The sequence below is a fragment of the Myiozetetes cayanensis genome, unplaced genomic scaffold, assembly GCF_022539395.1.
Source record: "Myiozetetes cayanensis isolate MyiCay16 unplaced genomic scaffold, myiCay2020 scf6-25, whole genome shotgun sequence".
NCBI lineage: Eukaryota > Metazoa > Chordata > Aves > Passeriformes > Tyrannidae > Myiozetetes > Myiozetetes cayanensis.
This window is the reverse complement of record NW_026087853.1, coordinates 21487214-21500919: the sequence shown is the minus strand read 5'-3', so window position 1 is coordinate 21500919 and position 13706 is coordinate 21487214. Positions and strand designations below refer to the sequence as shown.

At 44.9% G+C, this 13706-nt stretch overlaps 1 protein-coding gene across 1 annotated transcript in view; it reads left to right on the top strand.

Annotated features, from left to right (window-relative positions):
• Positions 1-13706, top strand: part of FLVCR2 (FLVCR heme transporter 2) — a 37510-nt gene that overhangs the window by 6430 nt on the left and 17374 nt on the right. Inside the window, 4 exon segments of the mRNA XM_050336433.1 lie at positions 5500-5641; positions 6621-6761; positions 11731-11798; positions 12590-12693. Of these exon segments, the coding sequence (XP_050192390.1) occupies positions 5500-5641; positions 6621-6761; positions 11731-11798; positions 12590-12693 (455 nt within the window).

Genomic DNA, 13706 nt, shown 5'->3' with positions numbered 1-13706 from the left:
GTTTAATTATGGTTTTACTTCAGATTGGTCCAGCTTGCTGTCATTTTTCTTTGCTTGAAGGAATAATGTCCAATTTTTAAGTTAGGTTATGTTCTTGGTTTTTTTTGTTTGCTTGTGGTTTTGGTTTTTTAATTTTTGTTTTTTACTTAACTGTAGTTCCTTTATTCTGTTCTAAAATATTTTGCTAATATTCTCTGGGCTTACAATGAGCCTCTGATGCAGTATCTTTGCACAGTCTGAATGCCACTTGCAAGCATTTAACTTTTAGTTTGGGTTTTTTTGTTGTTTTTAAATTTCCTTTTAACACACTTCTTTCCTCTTAGGCAGCTTCCTCTTGTGAGTTATATATTGCTATAGTGCTTTGGAGGGTGTTTTTTTTTGTCACTGCTGCAAGGAAGCTGAATTTGAGTGCAGTGCAGAACCATTCTGTAATATTGATTGTAGTCACACTGTGCTGCTCTAGGTCTAAATCACAAATTGTGCTGCCTCTTATAAGTTCTCCTCAGAAAAGAGTATTTATGGAATCCAAAAATTGCAGTCTCTGCATCATCCCTGTCATGACGCTTATTTAGCTTGCAAGGGCATTGTCAAAATTTCTTACTGTTGTATATTTTTTGCTTTTGCAGCATCTCTCTCTTTCTGTCTTTTAACATTTTAATTGACCTTCTGGATTTGGTGGTCTCCATTTGTTATGGAATTTTATAGGGCTTTTGTATTCCTGTTGCTGATTCTTAGTTTTTTTTTGAGGTGGAGGTCCACCTCCCACCCTCCACTCTTCCATCGATCATTCATTTACAGTTTTTATGCTGATACACCACTGATTATCTTCCTTCAGCAGACTTTGAGTGTACAATCACCTAAACTTAGAGATCTCATTTTGCATTTCAAAACTTTGGGTACATTTGTACCATCTTCTTAGCTGCTTGCTCTTGGTTTTGTTGCCTGTTCTTGTATACACTTGAATCTCAAATATGATGTTGTTGTGACTGGTTCTTGACAAAATTCAGGTAGGAAATACATTCCTTCTATCGTTTACCAGCCTTTAAGAAAAAGTCATCTGTACGGTGCACTTTGCTGTCATTGTTGACTTCCCTGATAGTCTGTTTAAAAACTACTCCAAAGCCTTTTTAAAATAAAGTGCCAGCAGCCTGGTTCCTGAGGAGAGATCCTTGGAGATCAGGACAGTCCTGGGGGTTTTTGAGTATGAGGATGTTGAGTGATGTGCTAAATTTTGGGAACTAGAGCCTATCTCTGTAGATCTTGGACTCCTTTTTGCCTGTATAAAGTTTGGAGATGCTGGTAAGAGAGACTACACTGTGATCCCTTATGACTGATGGTCTTTGTAAGAAGAGTAGAACAGATTAGTTGTAGAACCAACCTTAGTTTTACATTGTTTTATTTTTCCTCATTTGAAAGGTGTGGAGAAGGGAGAAAAGTTATTTTTCCCTTTCTAAGTTATCTTTTGAATTTTCTGGTTAATCAGTTACAGTGTTGTCTGTGGGCTGATGGTGATGTGGGTACTGGCCTGCTGAGAACGAGGCTAAAAATCTCCTCATGAAAGGTAAAGTATGTGCAGTGTAATATTCCTCATGTTGTTGAGAGCTTGTCTTCATTGATAAAAACACTATGAATAATCCAGGGTTTGTGAGTATCCCTCATGAAATCTTCAGTTTTGGTTAGGTCAAGGAGATTCATCTTCATAGAATTAATAGCATCAGTTGCTCTGAAATATAAAATGTAGTTCTTGTTGCTATGATTTTTTTGTTCCTTCTACTATCAAAAGTATAATGAACTCTTAATGGATAAAAGTGGTTTCTTTCTTTTGGAAGGAGAAGAGAGAGGACAAAATATCCATTTATACTTAGAAAAATTGCTCAGGTCTTCTGAAAAGGCAACAAGTAGTGTCCAAAAAAGCCGAGTAAGTGTGTGTCCCATTGGGTAAATGATGACTGTAGGACCTCCAAGTAAAGGATTTCCAAACAACTTGCACAACAGACACTCAGTACCTTCTCTGCTAGGTATATCAGATAGATCCTTTTTCAGAAAGGAACAGCTAGAGGGAGACCGGAAGACATCTCAGCTGTGGCCCTGGAGAAACTTACGTCAAAAGTCAGAATAAAGCATGATCTCCCCTCCTCTCCTGTTGTTTTGCTGCTGTTCAGCAGCTCATGTGGCTAGCATGTGATTGCAGAGAGGAGGCCAAGAAGCATGTAGCACAGGAATCCAGCCTAGTTCTTCCAAGAATTAAACAGTGGTAAGACAAAGGATCAATTTCCAGAAAGATATTTATAGACCTTATTTGTTAAAGGGTGTAGGGAGCACGTGAGACCTGATCTGTAAGAGGCAATAGGACTTTTCTGTTGAATGGAAAGGAGCTATGTTGAGAGTCTCTTCCTCAAAGGTTGAACCTTTGGGAATGCTATGGAGATAGGAGTGAAGCCCAGAGTGGCTCTGTCCTGGGCTGACCATGCACACCAGAGCCACAGGCCTGCACTTGGCCACAAGCAGAGCAAAATAAATGCACCGCAGAGACAAGCAGGCTTTTGCCCTCTATGAGCTTCTGTGTTTAATACAGTTACTCTTTCTGTGCAGCTACAGACTTGTGCAGAGGAGGGGAGGCATGCAATCTGAGGAGGATCAGAGCTTGAAGCCTCTAAGCCACTTGTAGTTGTGCTCACTGATAGTGGGCAGTGCAGAGGAGGAGAGCTGGTCTGACTTGCTGTGACAAGAGGCTGAGGATAGACTATCTCTGAACAAAGCTGAGCTCTGGCAAGTTTGGTCCTGTGTCAGGGGCTACCTGTGCCGTGTGGGTGTTCGGAAGGTTTATCTTACCTCGTGGTTTAAGTTTTGTCCTGAGGTCTTTCAGTCCAAGCTTGACTTGACAGCACAACTTTCATCTGTCTTCAGTCTGTGTAACTGAGGCTCACATGTTCTCATTCCTGACAGTGCCCTGAACTGGTGGGGCACATCTGTAATCTCTTGGTGGCTATTCCCACTGACTCCCTGCAACGTCCCAGCACCAAGAATAAATTTAGCACAGATATCTGTTGCTGATCCTTAGCCAGGCTAGTCCAGGTCCCAGTGGAGGGCACACTGTTTGATACAGGAGAAGTTTGGCCAGACATGGTTGAAAATTACTTGTTTGTAAGCTAGATAGGGTGTCTGAGGGTAGCAGATATCTCTTTTTGAAACATGAGCATTCTTCATGTCTCAAAAATCCATCAGCTGGATGGAGGAGTAGGAACTTTGTGGAGAGTTTTCTGGGGCTGGATGGCACAAGCTGATTTTCATCTCAGCTGCCAGAGATGCTTCAGCTGCATGGCAACTGAAATGTATTTGGTCTGAGATTTTTATCTGGCCAGTGAGTGAGTCTTCCAAAATAAGGCATTAGAGAAACATGGAGAGATGACAGAGAAAGCATGGAGAAAGCACAAGGAGGTTTCACTAGAAGGCAGCCTGGGCAACATGTCTGAGCTCATGCCTGGGTTACGGGGCTCTTGGGACATCTGATCTGTGTAGCTGATGTGCTTCGATGTGGTTTATGGGCAGCATAGTACTCGCCTTTCTTAGTCCTTGCTTTCTATACCTGTAAGGTAATGGACCCTTTCCAATGACTGTGAATAAATTGAGCACTGCAGAATCCTTCTTTAGGGCAGCAGTTGCCTGGTGGGGCTGTGTTGTTGCTGTTAAGTTGGCTGTGAGGCATAAACAGTATCCTCTCCAGTCCGTTGCTCTGGAACAATGAGTCATGGTCATGTTAATTGATTCCTATCGATCTAATTTTACCCATAAGGAAACACTAAATGCAGTGGACTTTTGACTATATCCTCATTTACTCTTAGTGTGATGAGTTCACTGGCTTTATAGAGGTTGTATTGGTGTAGCATGAATAACCACTGTTTTTTTATGCTGCTAGTCAGTCTTGGTTCAGTTAGCAGTACTCTGGTACTGTTAGTGATTTCCTACCTCCTGGCAAATATTGTAGCCTGCAACAGAGATTGGAAATCTCTGTTTCAAGCAAGAATGAGAATGGCTGCATGGCCACCTGGTATCTCTCTTTCTTGGGTGCCTTCTCAGTCATTCCAATTATTGGATGCTCTTGTGTGTGCCTGGTCACTGTCCCCCACAGCAAATACAGGCCTAAATCAGGCCTATGTTGCTAAGTGAGGGTGTTGCTAAACAACAAAAAAATGTTTTTTTCCCCAAACATGGGTGAGTGTGCAGAGCCTTGAGAGCAAGCAAGAGCTGAGTTTTAGCATGCCTCTTTTTCAGATGACCAAGATGCGTGCAAATGCTTGGGAAGAGTCAGGGGAACAGGTAAATACACAGTCCTTTGAAACCAAATGGTGATTGAAACACAGGCACAAACAGTGTAACTCAAGGAGTGGGGGGAAAATGGCTTTTGTAGGTTCCTCTGCAGTTTAGAGTACTCTTGAATATGCTGAGTGCACTTTGGCTCCCACTTTATGATGAGAAGAGTGTGCTCCTAGGCACTAAAGCAGTGATTTCTTCTCTCTTCCATTTGAGGGTGGCAATGAAGGTCTGTGCCACTGTCAATCGCTCTTATTGCAATGTGTGTGGCAAAGCCTGTGGTGCTACATCACTTTGTTGCTGAATTGGAGAAACAGCTGTGGAGTTAAAAGGCCTAATGTCTCCACCAGGCTGCATGCTGCCACTGCAGGAGCTTCTCAGCTGGACATATGGGGGGCTTTTGGCACAGTAGAGACTGTAGCTGCAGAGGTTTCTTCTTGTAGTGCTTCAGAGCATTTTACCAGGGGCAGTTGCCAAGCCCCATCATGAAAGCAACCTCAGTGTATAGGATATGTGCTGTCAGCACTTCCTTTGCTTTCAACCTTGATGTTTTTCTAGGTTCTCCTGGTGGTCATAGGGTGAGTCTTGTCTTGGGAGGGTGCTCATTTGTAACAGTGTCATACAGTGACTGAGCAAGATTAATATCTCACTTATTAAAAGTGGACAGGTTTCTCTGTTGGCCCTTTCTCCTTGCACTTGTCTGGTTGGAAAATAATTTATTTCAACTCATTAACCCGGTAAAAATTGTGGTGGGTTTTGATGGTCTTGTTTTCTGCCATTTTTAATGAGCAAAATTGGATTACCGGGTAAAGTGGCCATCATCAGAGCAGGTGCAAGGTAAGGCAGTGGGATGTGTGTGTGGACAGGAACATACATGCATGGGAGAGATCAAGGGAAGCCAGACCTCCATTTCAATGGAGGCAAGTATTCATTCTGCTCAATTCTGCTGTAAAACCTTGCCTTGAATATCCTGACTGTTGTAAGTGCAATGGGGGAACCTTTCTTATGGCCTAATTGCAAGGGGTAGCTGCCTTTGTCTCTTAATTTTTGGGTAGTAAAGAAGGTTTTCATCTTGGTTGTGAAATTGGATTAGGCTCAGTTGAGCCTTTACTGAGGTGTAGGGTGGTGGCAGTATTGTGGTTTCATGTCATGCCTCTGTTTATCCTCTCTCTCTCTTCTCTTGCTCAGCTTGGCATCGCTGTGGGCTTTCTAGTTCCTCCAGTTCTGATTCCTAATGTGGAGGATGTGGAGAAGCTGGCCTACCACATCAGCATCATGTTCTTCATGACAGCAGGTGTGGCATCAGCCCTGTTCATCCTGGTCATCCTAGGTAAGGAGGTGGGAGCATGCACAGGAAACCAGGTGGGACTGAGAAGATCAGCCTATGTGTGTGTGGGGGCTGTGTGCCGGGAAATGGGTGGGGAAGGTCATCTGGTGAGTAAGCATGCAGCTGTCAGGGTCATGCAATTCCCTGTCTTGTTACTTCAAGTCCTTGATGAACTGCACATGTGGAGGGGAGTATAAGAGATTGTCAGTGAGCCTGCCAAATTGTTAATTTCATCCTTTGCCTGCTTAATAAAACCCTGGCATGAGTAAGTCCTTTAAAAGCCAACAGAAGTCTTTTAAGTTTCACAGTCATCTTCCCTGCAAACAGAGTGCTGGGCCTTGGACTTGATGACCCCTTCAGGATAGAGAGAAAGAGGCAGGTTATATGGCATCACAGGAACAAGCTGTTCCTAAGAGAAAAAAAGGTAACTAGTTATGAGTGGACAGAAGGAAGCACTGAGGGCAGCAAGAGGACACTAGAGGTGCAATTCTCCTACTTCATGCTTAATCCAGGAAGTAGAAGCCAGATCTTTAGCATGAAAGACTGACATGCTCACTGGAAAGCAGACTTTGTCTACTGAACTCCATGGAATTTTTTGGATATGCTCCTCTTGCCAATTTGTTCACGTTGCTGGTGGCAGAATCAGATGTAGACTTCAAAGAATCTGGAGCAGGGAATAGGCAAGGTACAAAAATGGCTGTCTGGCACCTGACACAGCAGAATTGCCAGTGTCTGTCAATTCTGGACACTAATGCTAGTAAGGGACAGCAGATGGCTTGACCAGCCTAAAAAGTGCCAGGCCTGAAATAAAACCTGGCATAGGTCATTGCTCACCAGGCACTGGACACTTCACAGGCTATGTGTTTTGTACACTTGGTTTTGCTAGTCTCTTTGCCATCCCTCAAATGGCTCTACCCACAGTGTGCACTCAGGCCCCCCGATGACACCATTACAAACAAGTATACTTTTTGTCTGGTTTCAGTCTTCAAGGAGAAGCCCCCAAACCCTCCAAGCCGAGCTCAGGCCTCGATCCAGTCAAGACCAACAGCAGAATATTCCTACGTGCAATCAATCCTCCGTCTGCTCCGCAATGCCAACTTTTTGCTGCTTATGGTCACTTACGGTAAGGTCTGGCCTTTCTCCTTTTTGTAGTTATCACTCCTTCTCTCTCCCTCTCTGTGCTCTGCTGGAGCAGTAACTGGCCTGAGTTGTTTTAGGGGAGCATGAAGATAGCTGTCCTGCCACAGACTAGGAATCCTTATAGCTCACTGTCAGCAGTAGTTACAAGCAATGCCTAGAGAAGAATACAAGCAAAGAAGTACACAGAGGACAAAATACTTCCACTACTGTTCTCCCAGTCTTTGACCGCTTTTGTTCAGGGGATTTCCTTATCCTGTTCTTTTTTCCCTAACCTGTTCTTTTTTCCTAGTCATTTAGTTACTTGCAATGAGCCAATCTAAGTGCTTACCTGAGAAATATATTGAAGTGTCTAAGTGCACGTCACAGCACTGAGTGAAAGTCATTTCCCAAGGCAAGGTTATGACTGCCAGGCATCCCAGTAGAGGTCATGTGGACTGTGCAGATGTGCAGACTTCATCAGTTTCCTAGGCAGTCCCTATGAAACAAATGGAAGGAAAGGCTGGAGACCATCTTCTTATGCCATCTGTCCTTGCACTCTGAATTTGCTGCTCGCTTCTCTTTAGCAGTCTCGGTCTGTTTCTCTGAGGGCAATGTGCTGTGTTGAATCTACTCCCTGATGCTGAACTGGCATAAAGAACAGTATTTTTCTCTTTAGCAGAAAGGCCATTGTAGTCTGTGCCTGGCTGCATAATAAGTTATACTGTAGCCAGCTAGCCTGCAGGGAGTTGTGTCCTTACTCTTTCTACCATCTTGCTATGGAAGCTCCTCAGGTTGAAGGTTAAATATTGCTGAAAGTTCTACCATTATGCCAGCAACTGTATCTGAAGGACCTGGCGGATGAGTAACCAGGTTGGAGAGAAAGAGATATTGGCTTTGAACCTCCTGAAGGTGCTAATGATCTTTGGCGTTGTTGAATTCTATGCTTCCTTCTTTCTCAGTGCAATAGACTTTTAGAAATGCCCCTCTCAGATTGCTCTTAAACTCTACTGGTTTGCATTGCAGCTGCTTGTTTTGGCTTTTTTTTTTCCCCATAGCACATAATGCCCTCTCAGAAAGTGAAGACAGAAAAAAACTGTCAGGCAGAGTATGTCTAAAGTTGGATTGTGTCGTTTGCTCAGTACACAGTTATCCCTCAGGGAAAGGGAAGGTGAAAGCATTTATTTTAATAGGCATAAACAAGTCCTAGAGGAAAGAGAAGGGGTCTCAGTATGGAAGAGCATGTTTAGAATCTGATCTTCCTGGATAATTCCCTTCCAGCAGTCAGAAACAATGTGGAAAAGCTGTTTCAGTGGCTCATAATTTATTTTTTGTTCCTGCTGGTCTGTGCATTTATTTTGTTTCTCTCTGTGTCAGTGTCATGTCAATCTACAGCTTGACTTGAGATGGTGACTGTTACTCAGAGAGGGAACTATGCAGTGGAACTTTTTTTAAAACTTCTCTGGCTTTAAAATGGGGACAGTTTTTCCTACTAAAGTCAAAAGTTATGTTGGCCAAGATTTAAGACGTCTGCAGCCACATGAGTACAACTGAGTCATCCTGCTTAGCTAACAACAAAGATACCTGCAACCTCTCAGCTTTTGTGTTATCACAGTGCATGCCAGGAGAGCGAGGGGGAAACCTGCTGCTTTTTCATTTCCCCTGGCTGTAGAGAGAACGGGGATCCTTCCATGATGCCAGGTCAGAACAGGTCTGCAGACCTCTAAGAGCTTGATATTACTAGCAGCCATCAATTCCTTTCGTGCCGTAAGACCTGCAGTGCTGGCAACACTGGCGGCACTGCTTCTATGTCAGTACTAGTGAACTGTTTTTGAGGAAAACCCTTAGACAGCCTTTTCCCCAAGGCTGCTGACATTGCTTCCATGAAGCTGAGGCATAACATGGAATGGACATTAAGAAATGTCTGAGTTTATTGAATTGGGCTCTGCATTGGAGAACATGTTGCTACTGGGAGGCAGTAGGCAGGAAAGGGTGGGAAAGTCTGGGAAAGGCTGGTAAAGTGAGAATGATGAGACGGTCTCAAAGCATCAGGGTTTGGAAAGGTGGTGGGGCAGTGAGGAGGAGGCAGGGCAGCAAGATCTGCATAAGGAACCGTTGTCCTGGAGGCTTACATGGGTGAAGATAAGAAACCAGGAGCCTGGCATGTAAGCAATAGGCTGCTTACCTACGGAAGACCTGGGTTCTAATCTGAGGCTTAATAAGGGCTCCTTTTGGAGCCATAGGCAATAAACTTCCCTGTTTTGGCCTATATAAAATAGAGGAGACACTGTGAGGTCTCAAAAATGCTCTTCTACAGCACGTTACAAGCAAACCATGGTAACTAATGAATCAGCTGGGGCTGGACCTTCAGATGTCCTGCTTCCAGCTACTAGTTCTGATTTTCCTCATCTGCATGGGCAAATGACCACTGCCTTGTTGGAAACAACCGTTGCCTGTTTTATGGGCATTCAAACAGCTGTAATTCTCAGTGAAACTTCACTGAGCAACTGTGACATACAAAGCGCCTACAACTTTTGCCAACCCTCGCATATGCAAATTTGGCACAATGTCTTGATTCTTAGAATATTTTGTCTGACTATGGTGCCAAGTGTTGCTGCCAACTCTGCATTACTTTCTGCCCAGCTTGGAAGCAGGGGCCCTTCTCAGTCTTGTAAATCATATGCATCACAGAGCTGCTGTGAAGCTTTTGTACTGACAGCATCAACTACTAGAGCAGCATCTGGCTATTTTCACAAGGCTACTGTCCTCTTGGCTGGGTGAGAAGTAGAGGTACACAAATGACTGGTCTATGTTCATGCCCAGCTTTGAAGTGAAGCAGCAAAGGGACTGTGCTGATTTGCCACACTCCCATGTCCTGGCACTGTAGTTTGTGATGTCTCCTAGTGAGTGGGGTGATCCAGAGGTGGAGATAGGATGAAGCTGAATTAGGGTCTCTAGAACTGTTTGCTATGGCAAAGTGTTCAAAAAGACAGCTTTCAAGGGTAGAGGGCGCCTCCTTGCTGTGAGATCTCCAACTGTTCTCCCCCATCTCTGGCTGCTGGCTCTGCTGGAGTTTCCAGCCTTCTCGAGTAACCCTTGGAAAGCATTGGGTAGATTCCTCCTGCCTGAAGAGCATATCATTCAACTTACTAGCCTCTCCTGTAACCTTCTGTCACATGGTTTTGGAGCAGAAAGCATTGTCACAGACAGTTGGCTTATTTAGGATCGCTTGAAGGAGAGTCTTCAGCTATTGTGTGTGCCATGAAGCTGTGGAGTGACCTTTGCTTAATCATAGGATGGTTTGGGTTGGAAGGGACCTTAATGGTCATTTAGTTCTAACCCCCATGCTGTGAGCAGGGACACCTTCCACTAGACTGAGTTGCTCAGAGCCATGTCTAGTATGGCCTTGAACACTTCCAGGTATGGGGCATCCACAACTTCTCTGGGCAACCTGTTCCAGTGCCTTACCACCCTCACAGTAAATTGTAATGTTGTCAGAGATGGTGTGTGAAGGAAGTGTGGTGTCCCCTCCAGCTGCCAATCTTGTGGCTCCTCATAGTGCTCCATGAGCTGTGCAGTGCAACGGGTATTCAGTGTTCAGTGAAAGACTGGGCTAGGCACAGGATTGCTGAGTACTTAAGGATCAGGGGAGCTAGAGGACTTCAGGGTTAGGGGAGCTCAGGAGTTTGTTCCCTGTGTCAAAGCTCTGCCTGCTAGACTCCACTTCTGTATCATTATTGTGAGTTTCTGCTTTTAGCAGAGGCTGAAAGAGGAAAAGTAGGAAGTGGGAACTTGACACATATCTGTTCTGTCAGGATTTCAGGCATCTATGCCAGATTTTTTAAAACCGTGCCTCCTTATGGAGCCTATAGATGTGTGAGCTACAGTGGTGAAATCTGTGTCCCCATCCCACCCCCCTACTTCAGGATCACTGAAGCCTTGAAGAGAAACTAACTGCAAATGTAAATGACTTTCTGAGAAGAAAGTTATGCTGACTGTTACAGACCTCATCCACCTGGTGAAGGTTTCTCAGTATCACCCAAGGTGAGAGTGTAACCATTGCAGTACTGCTGGTTCAGTGCACATGTGTATGTTCTTGCCTACTCTAAGCAAAGCTCTTGGATTTTGCACCCTTTTGAGAAGGTATTTAACCAAAGAGAGTTGCCTACAAGCTGGAGCAGTGTGTCTGAACGGGGCTTGACCAGTATCACCCCAAGAGTTTCATTCTCTCCTTGGGTGATACTGAGAAACCTTCACCAGCTGGCCGATGCCTGTAACAGTTAATCTAACTTCCCTTTCAGAAATAAAATTACTTTCACAGTTAGTTTTTTTTAGGCCTCAGTGATATCTTTTAAAATGCAAGATTTTCCCATGCAGACATACACATACCAGGTGCCTGGGGGTAGTGCTGTCTGTGCTTCACCATCAGCTCTGCTTCTGCTTGCCTTCTGGTGTTACTTGGCTTAGAGAGAATATTTTTTTACTGGCTGTCAGCAGGGAGAATGCTATCAGGCTCTTCTCTAGAAGGAAAACTCACAGGTCAATGACGCTGTTGTTAATTGAATCCCAGGTCTTTGTTAAAGGTGTGATGCTGAGGCAGGTGCTTTTCTAGTATTCTGACTTGGCTAGGAGGGAAGGAGAAAACTCCAATGGTAAAGATGGATCTGGATGTGAGGGAGGGTTGAGAACCCGTGAGGGCATAGCAAGACCTTCCACTAACAGAATGTGCACAGCCCTTCCTCTAGCTGCTAAAGTAAGAACCATCCTGAAACTGCAGGGTGCTTCCTCCTGCATGCTGAGGCCTGAATGTCTGTATTTATTTTTATGTCTATCCAGTCTGGCTGAGTCTCCTGAGACTCTGCAGCCTTGTACTGGATCAATGCTTCCAAAATTCCTCTCTCTGCATTTCTACCCTTTCACAACCCAGCAGGAGAGTAGCAGGCTCTGAATGTACTGCATTTTTATCCCCCTCTTAGGTCTGAATGTAGGTTGTTTCTACGCCCTGTCCACTCTGCTGAACCGCATGGTGATCCATCACTACCCAGTAAGTGTATCCAACCCTCACGGCCCTCTGATGCTTGCTGTTGTCTAGCACTAGCTGCCAAAGGAGAGCCTGTGAGAAATGCAATGTCACAGCACTTCTGGCTGGCTCTGGCACACATTGGCTGAAAGGGAGCGTTGATTCCTTTTTCTCTTTACACCACCCCATGCAAAAGCTGGTGAGCTCTAGCAAAGACAGCTCGTGAGCTCTAGGAAAGGCAACTCCTTTAGACCCTGAATGAAAATGTTTACTACTGAGAAAATCTTCCAGCAATTGACTTTGTTCCTGACTATGATTTCTGCTAGGAGATCTGTTCCAGGAGGCTGCCCACACTGGTGCTCTGGTGGAGTGAAGTGCTTTAGTACCTGAGCTACTGTAGAGCTTACTGCTGGAGCTGCATGCCAGAGAACTCCTTTCTGTGCTGCCTTATAGTGGGTCCCAATATTTCCTAGTCAATCTGGCTCAAATCCTAACACCAGAGAGCAAGCTTCATAGAGTTTATGCTGACTCCTCTGAGAGTATCTGTTCATGCTGACCAGTGCACACTTTTTTCTCTGGGTGGCTCAGAGAGAAGTGCCAAACCACTTTTCACACTGGACCAGAATGCAGTGGCTCATAGTGGGCCCAAAAGTGTTCTTGCAAAGGCTAGTTCCAGTTAGTGTGTAACCAGCAGAAAATATGTATGGAGGCTAACTTCGGTGTCTCTTCCTCTCTGGATTTTCTGATCTTTGCTTTTTGTCGGCTATGACTTAGCACCTGCATTTGTGTGAGTGTGTGTGTGTGTCTCACCACAGGGGGAGGAGGTGAATGCTGGCAGGATTGGACTCACCATTGTACTGTCAGGGATGGTTGGGGCTCTGATCTCCGGCATCTGGTTGGACAGAACCAAAACCTACAAGTAAGTCCCTTGTTTGCCTCTGTGTCCCTGGTGACTGTGCTCTTCCCCCATACTATGTGAGTCTGGGGGCTCAATCATTGGGAGGATTTGTAGGGAAAAATATGGTTCTTCAAAATCCAGTTAGTCTAAAGTGAAGTTTGGAGCTGTGTGTTAGTCTCTACTGGGCCCATACGAGTTCTGGTTTCAGTGGCCCTAGGCAGGCATAGGGAGAGGATGAGGTGGCCCAGCAGCTGCTTTGTCAGGGATGAGAGAGTTCTTGGCACAAGCAGAATCAAGACAGTACCAGACCATTTCTCAGCCTTTACAAACCAGCTTCTGTGAATCTTTGTCCAGCTTAATAAAAGGCACATTGAATCCAGTGCCCAGAGGCATTGTGTGAGGGTGCGTTGCTGTATTTAGGGCAGGCTAAGGGTTATTGGGATTGCTGGTGGATTATTCTGAGTTTGCTGCCTGGCGGGTTGGGAAGGCAGGTCTGGCCAGCATACCCTGCCACCTGCAAAGGGACGGTTAAGTCTTTGCTTATCCTGCAGCTCCCAGTCCTCAGGCACTCAGATGTCATTGACGGACCTCTGTAGTCAATGAGACTACATTGATGGGGGATGTAGAGAGCCTCCTGTGTCTTATACTGGGGTCCCTATAATCAGCTTTTTGGTTTCCCTGCTGGCTTTGAGAACTGTGCTATAACCTATTGTCTGAGCAGGTTGGTGGGACAGGGCTTTACTGGTGATTTGCTGGTGATGAGCTGAAGGCAGTTTTGGGGTTCTTTTCTTTGCAGCAGCTTTTCATCTGGGTGAGTCCTACTGCCATTATCCTACCTGGTATCTTGGGCCAGAAAGGTATATTCTCATGGTAGACAGCTTAGATTAATCTGGCTAGCTGTGGGCTTGCAACTTCTGAAGTGGCCTCTGGCCCTAGCTGTAAAGTACAGGGATCAAAAATAGAGAGAAAATTGGCTTCTCTAATAAGAATGAATGGTAGGTGAGGACTCCTGGGTGATAGGAAAGAGGGCTAGA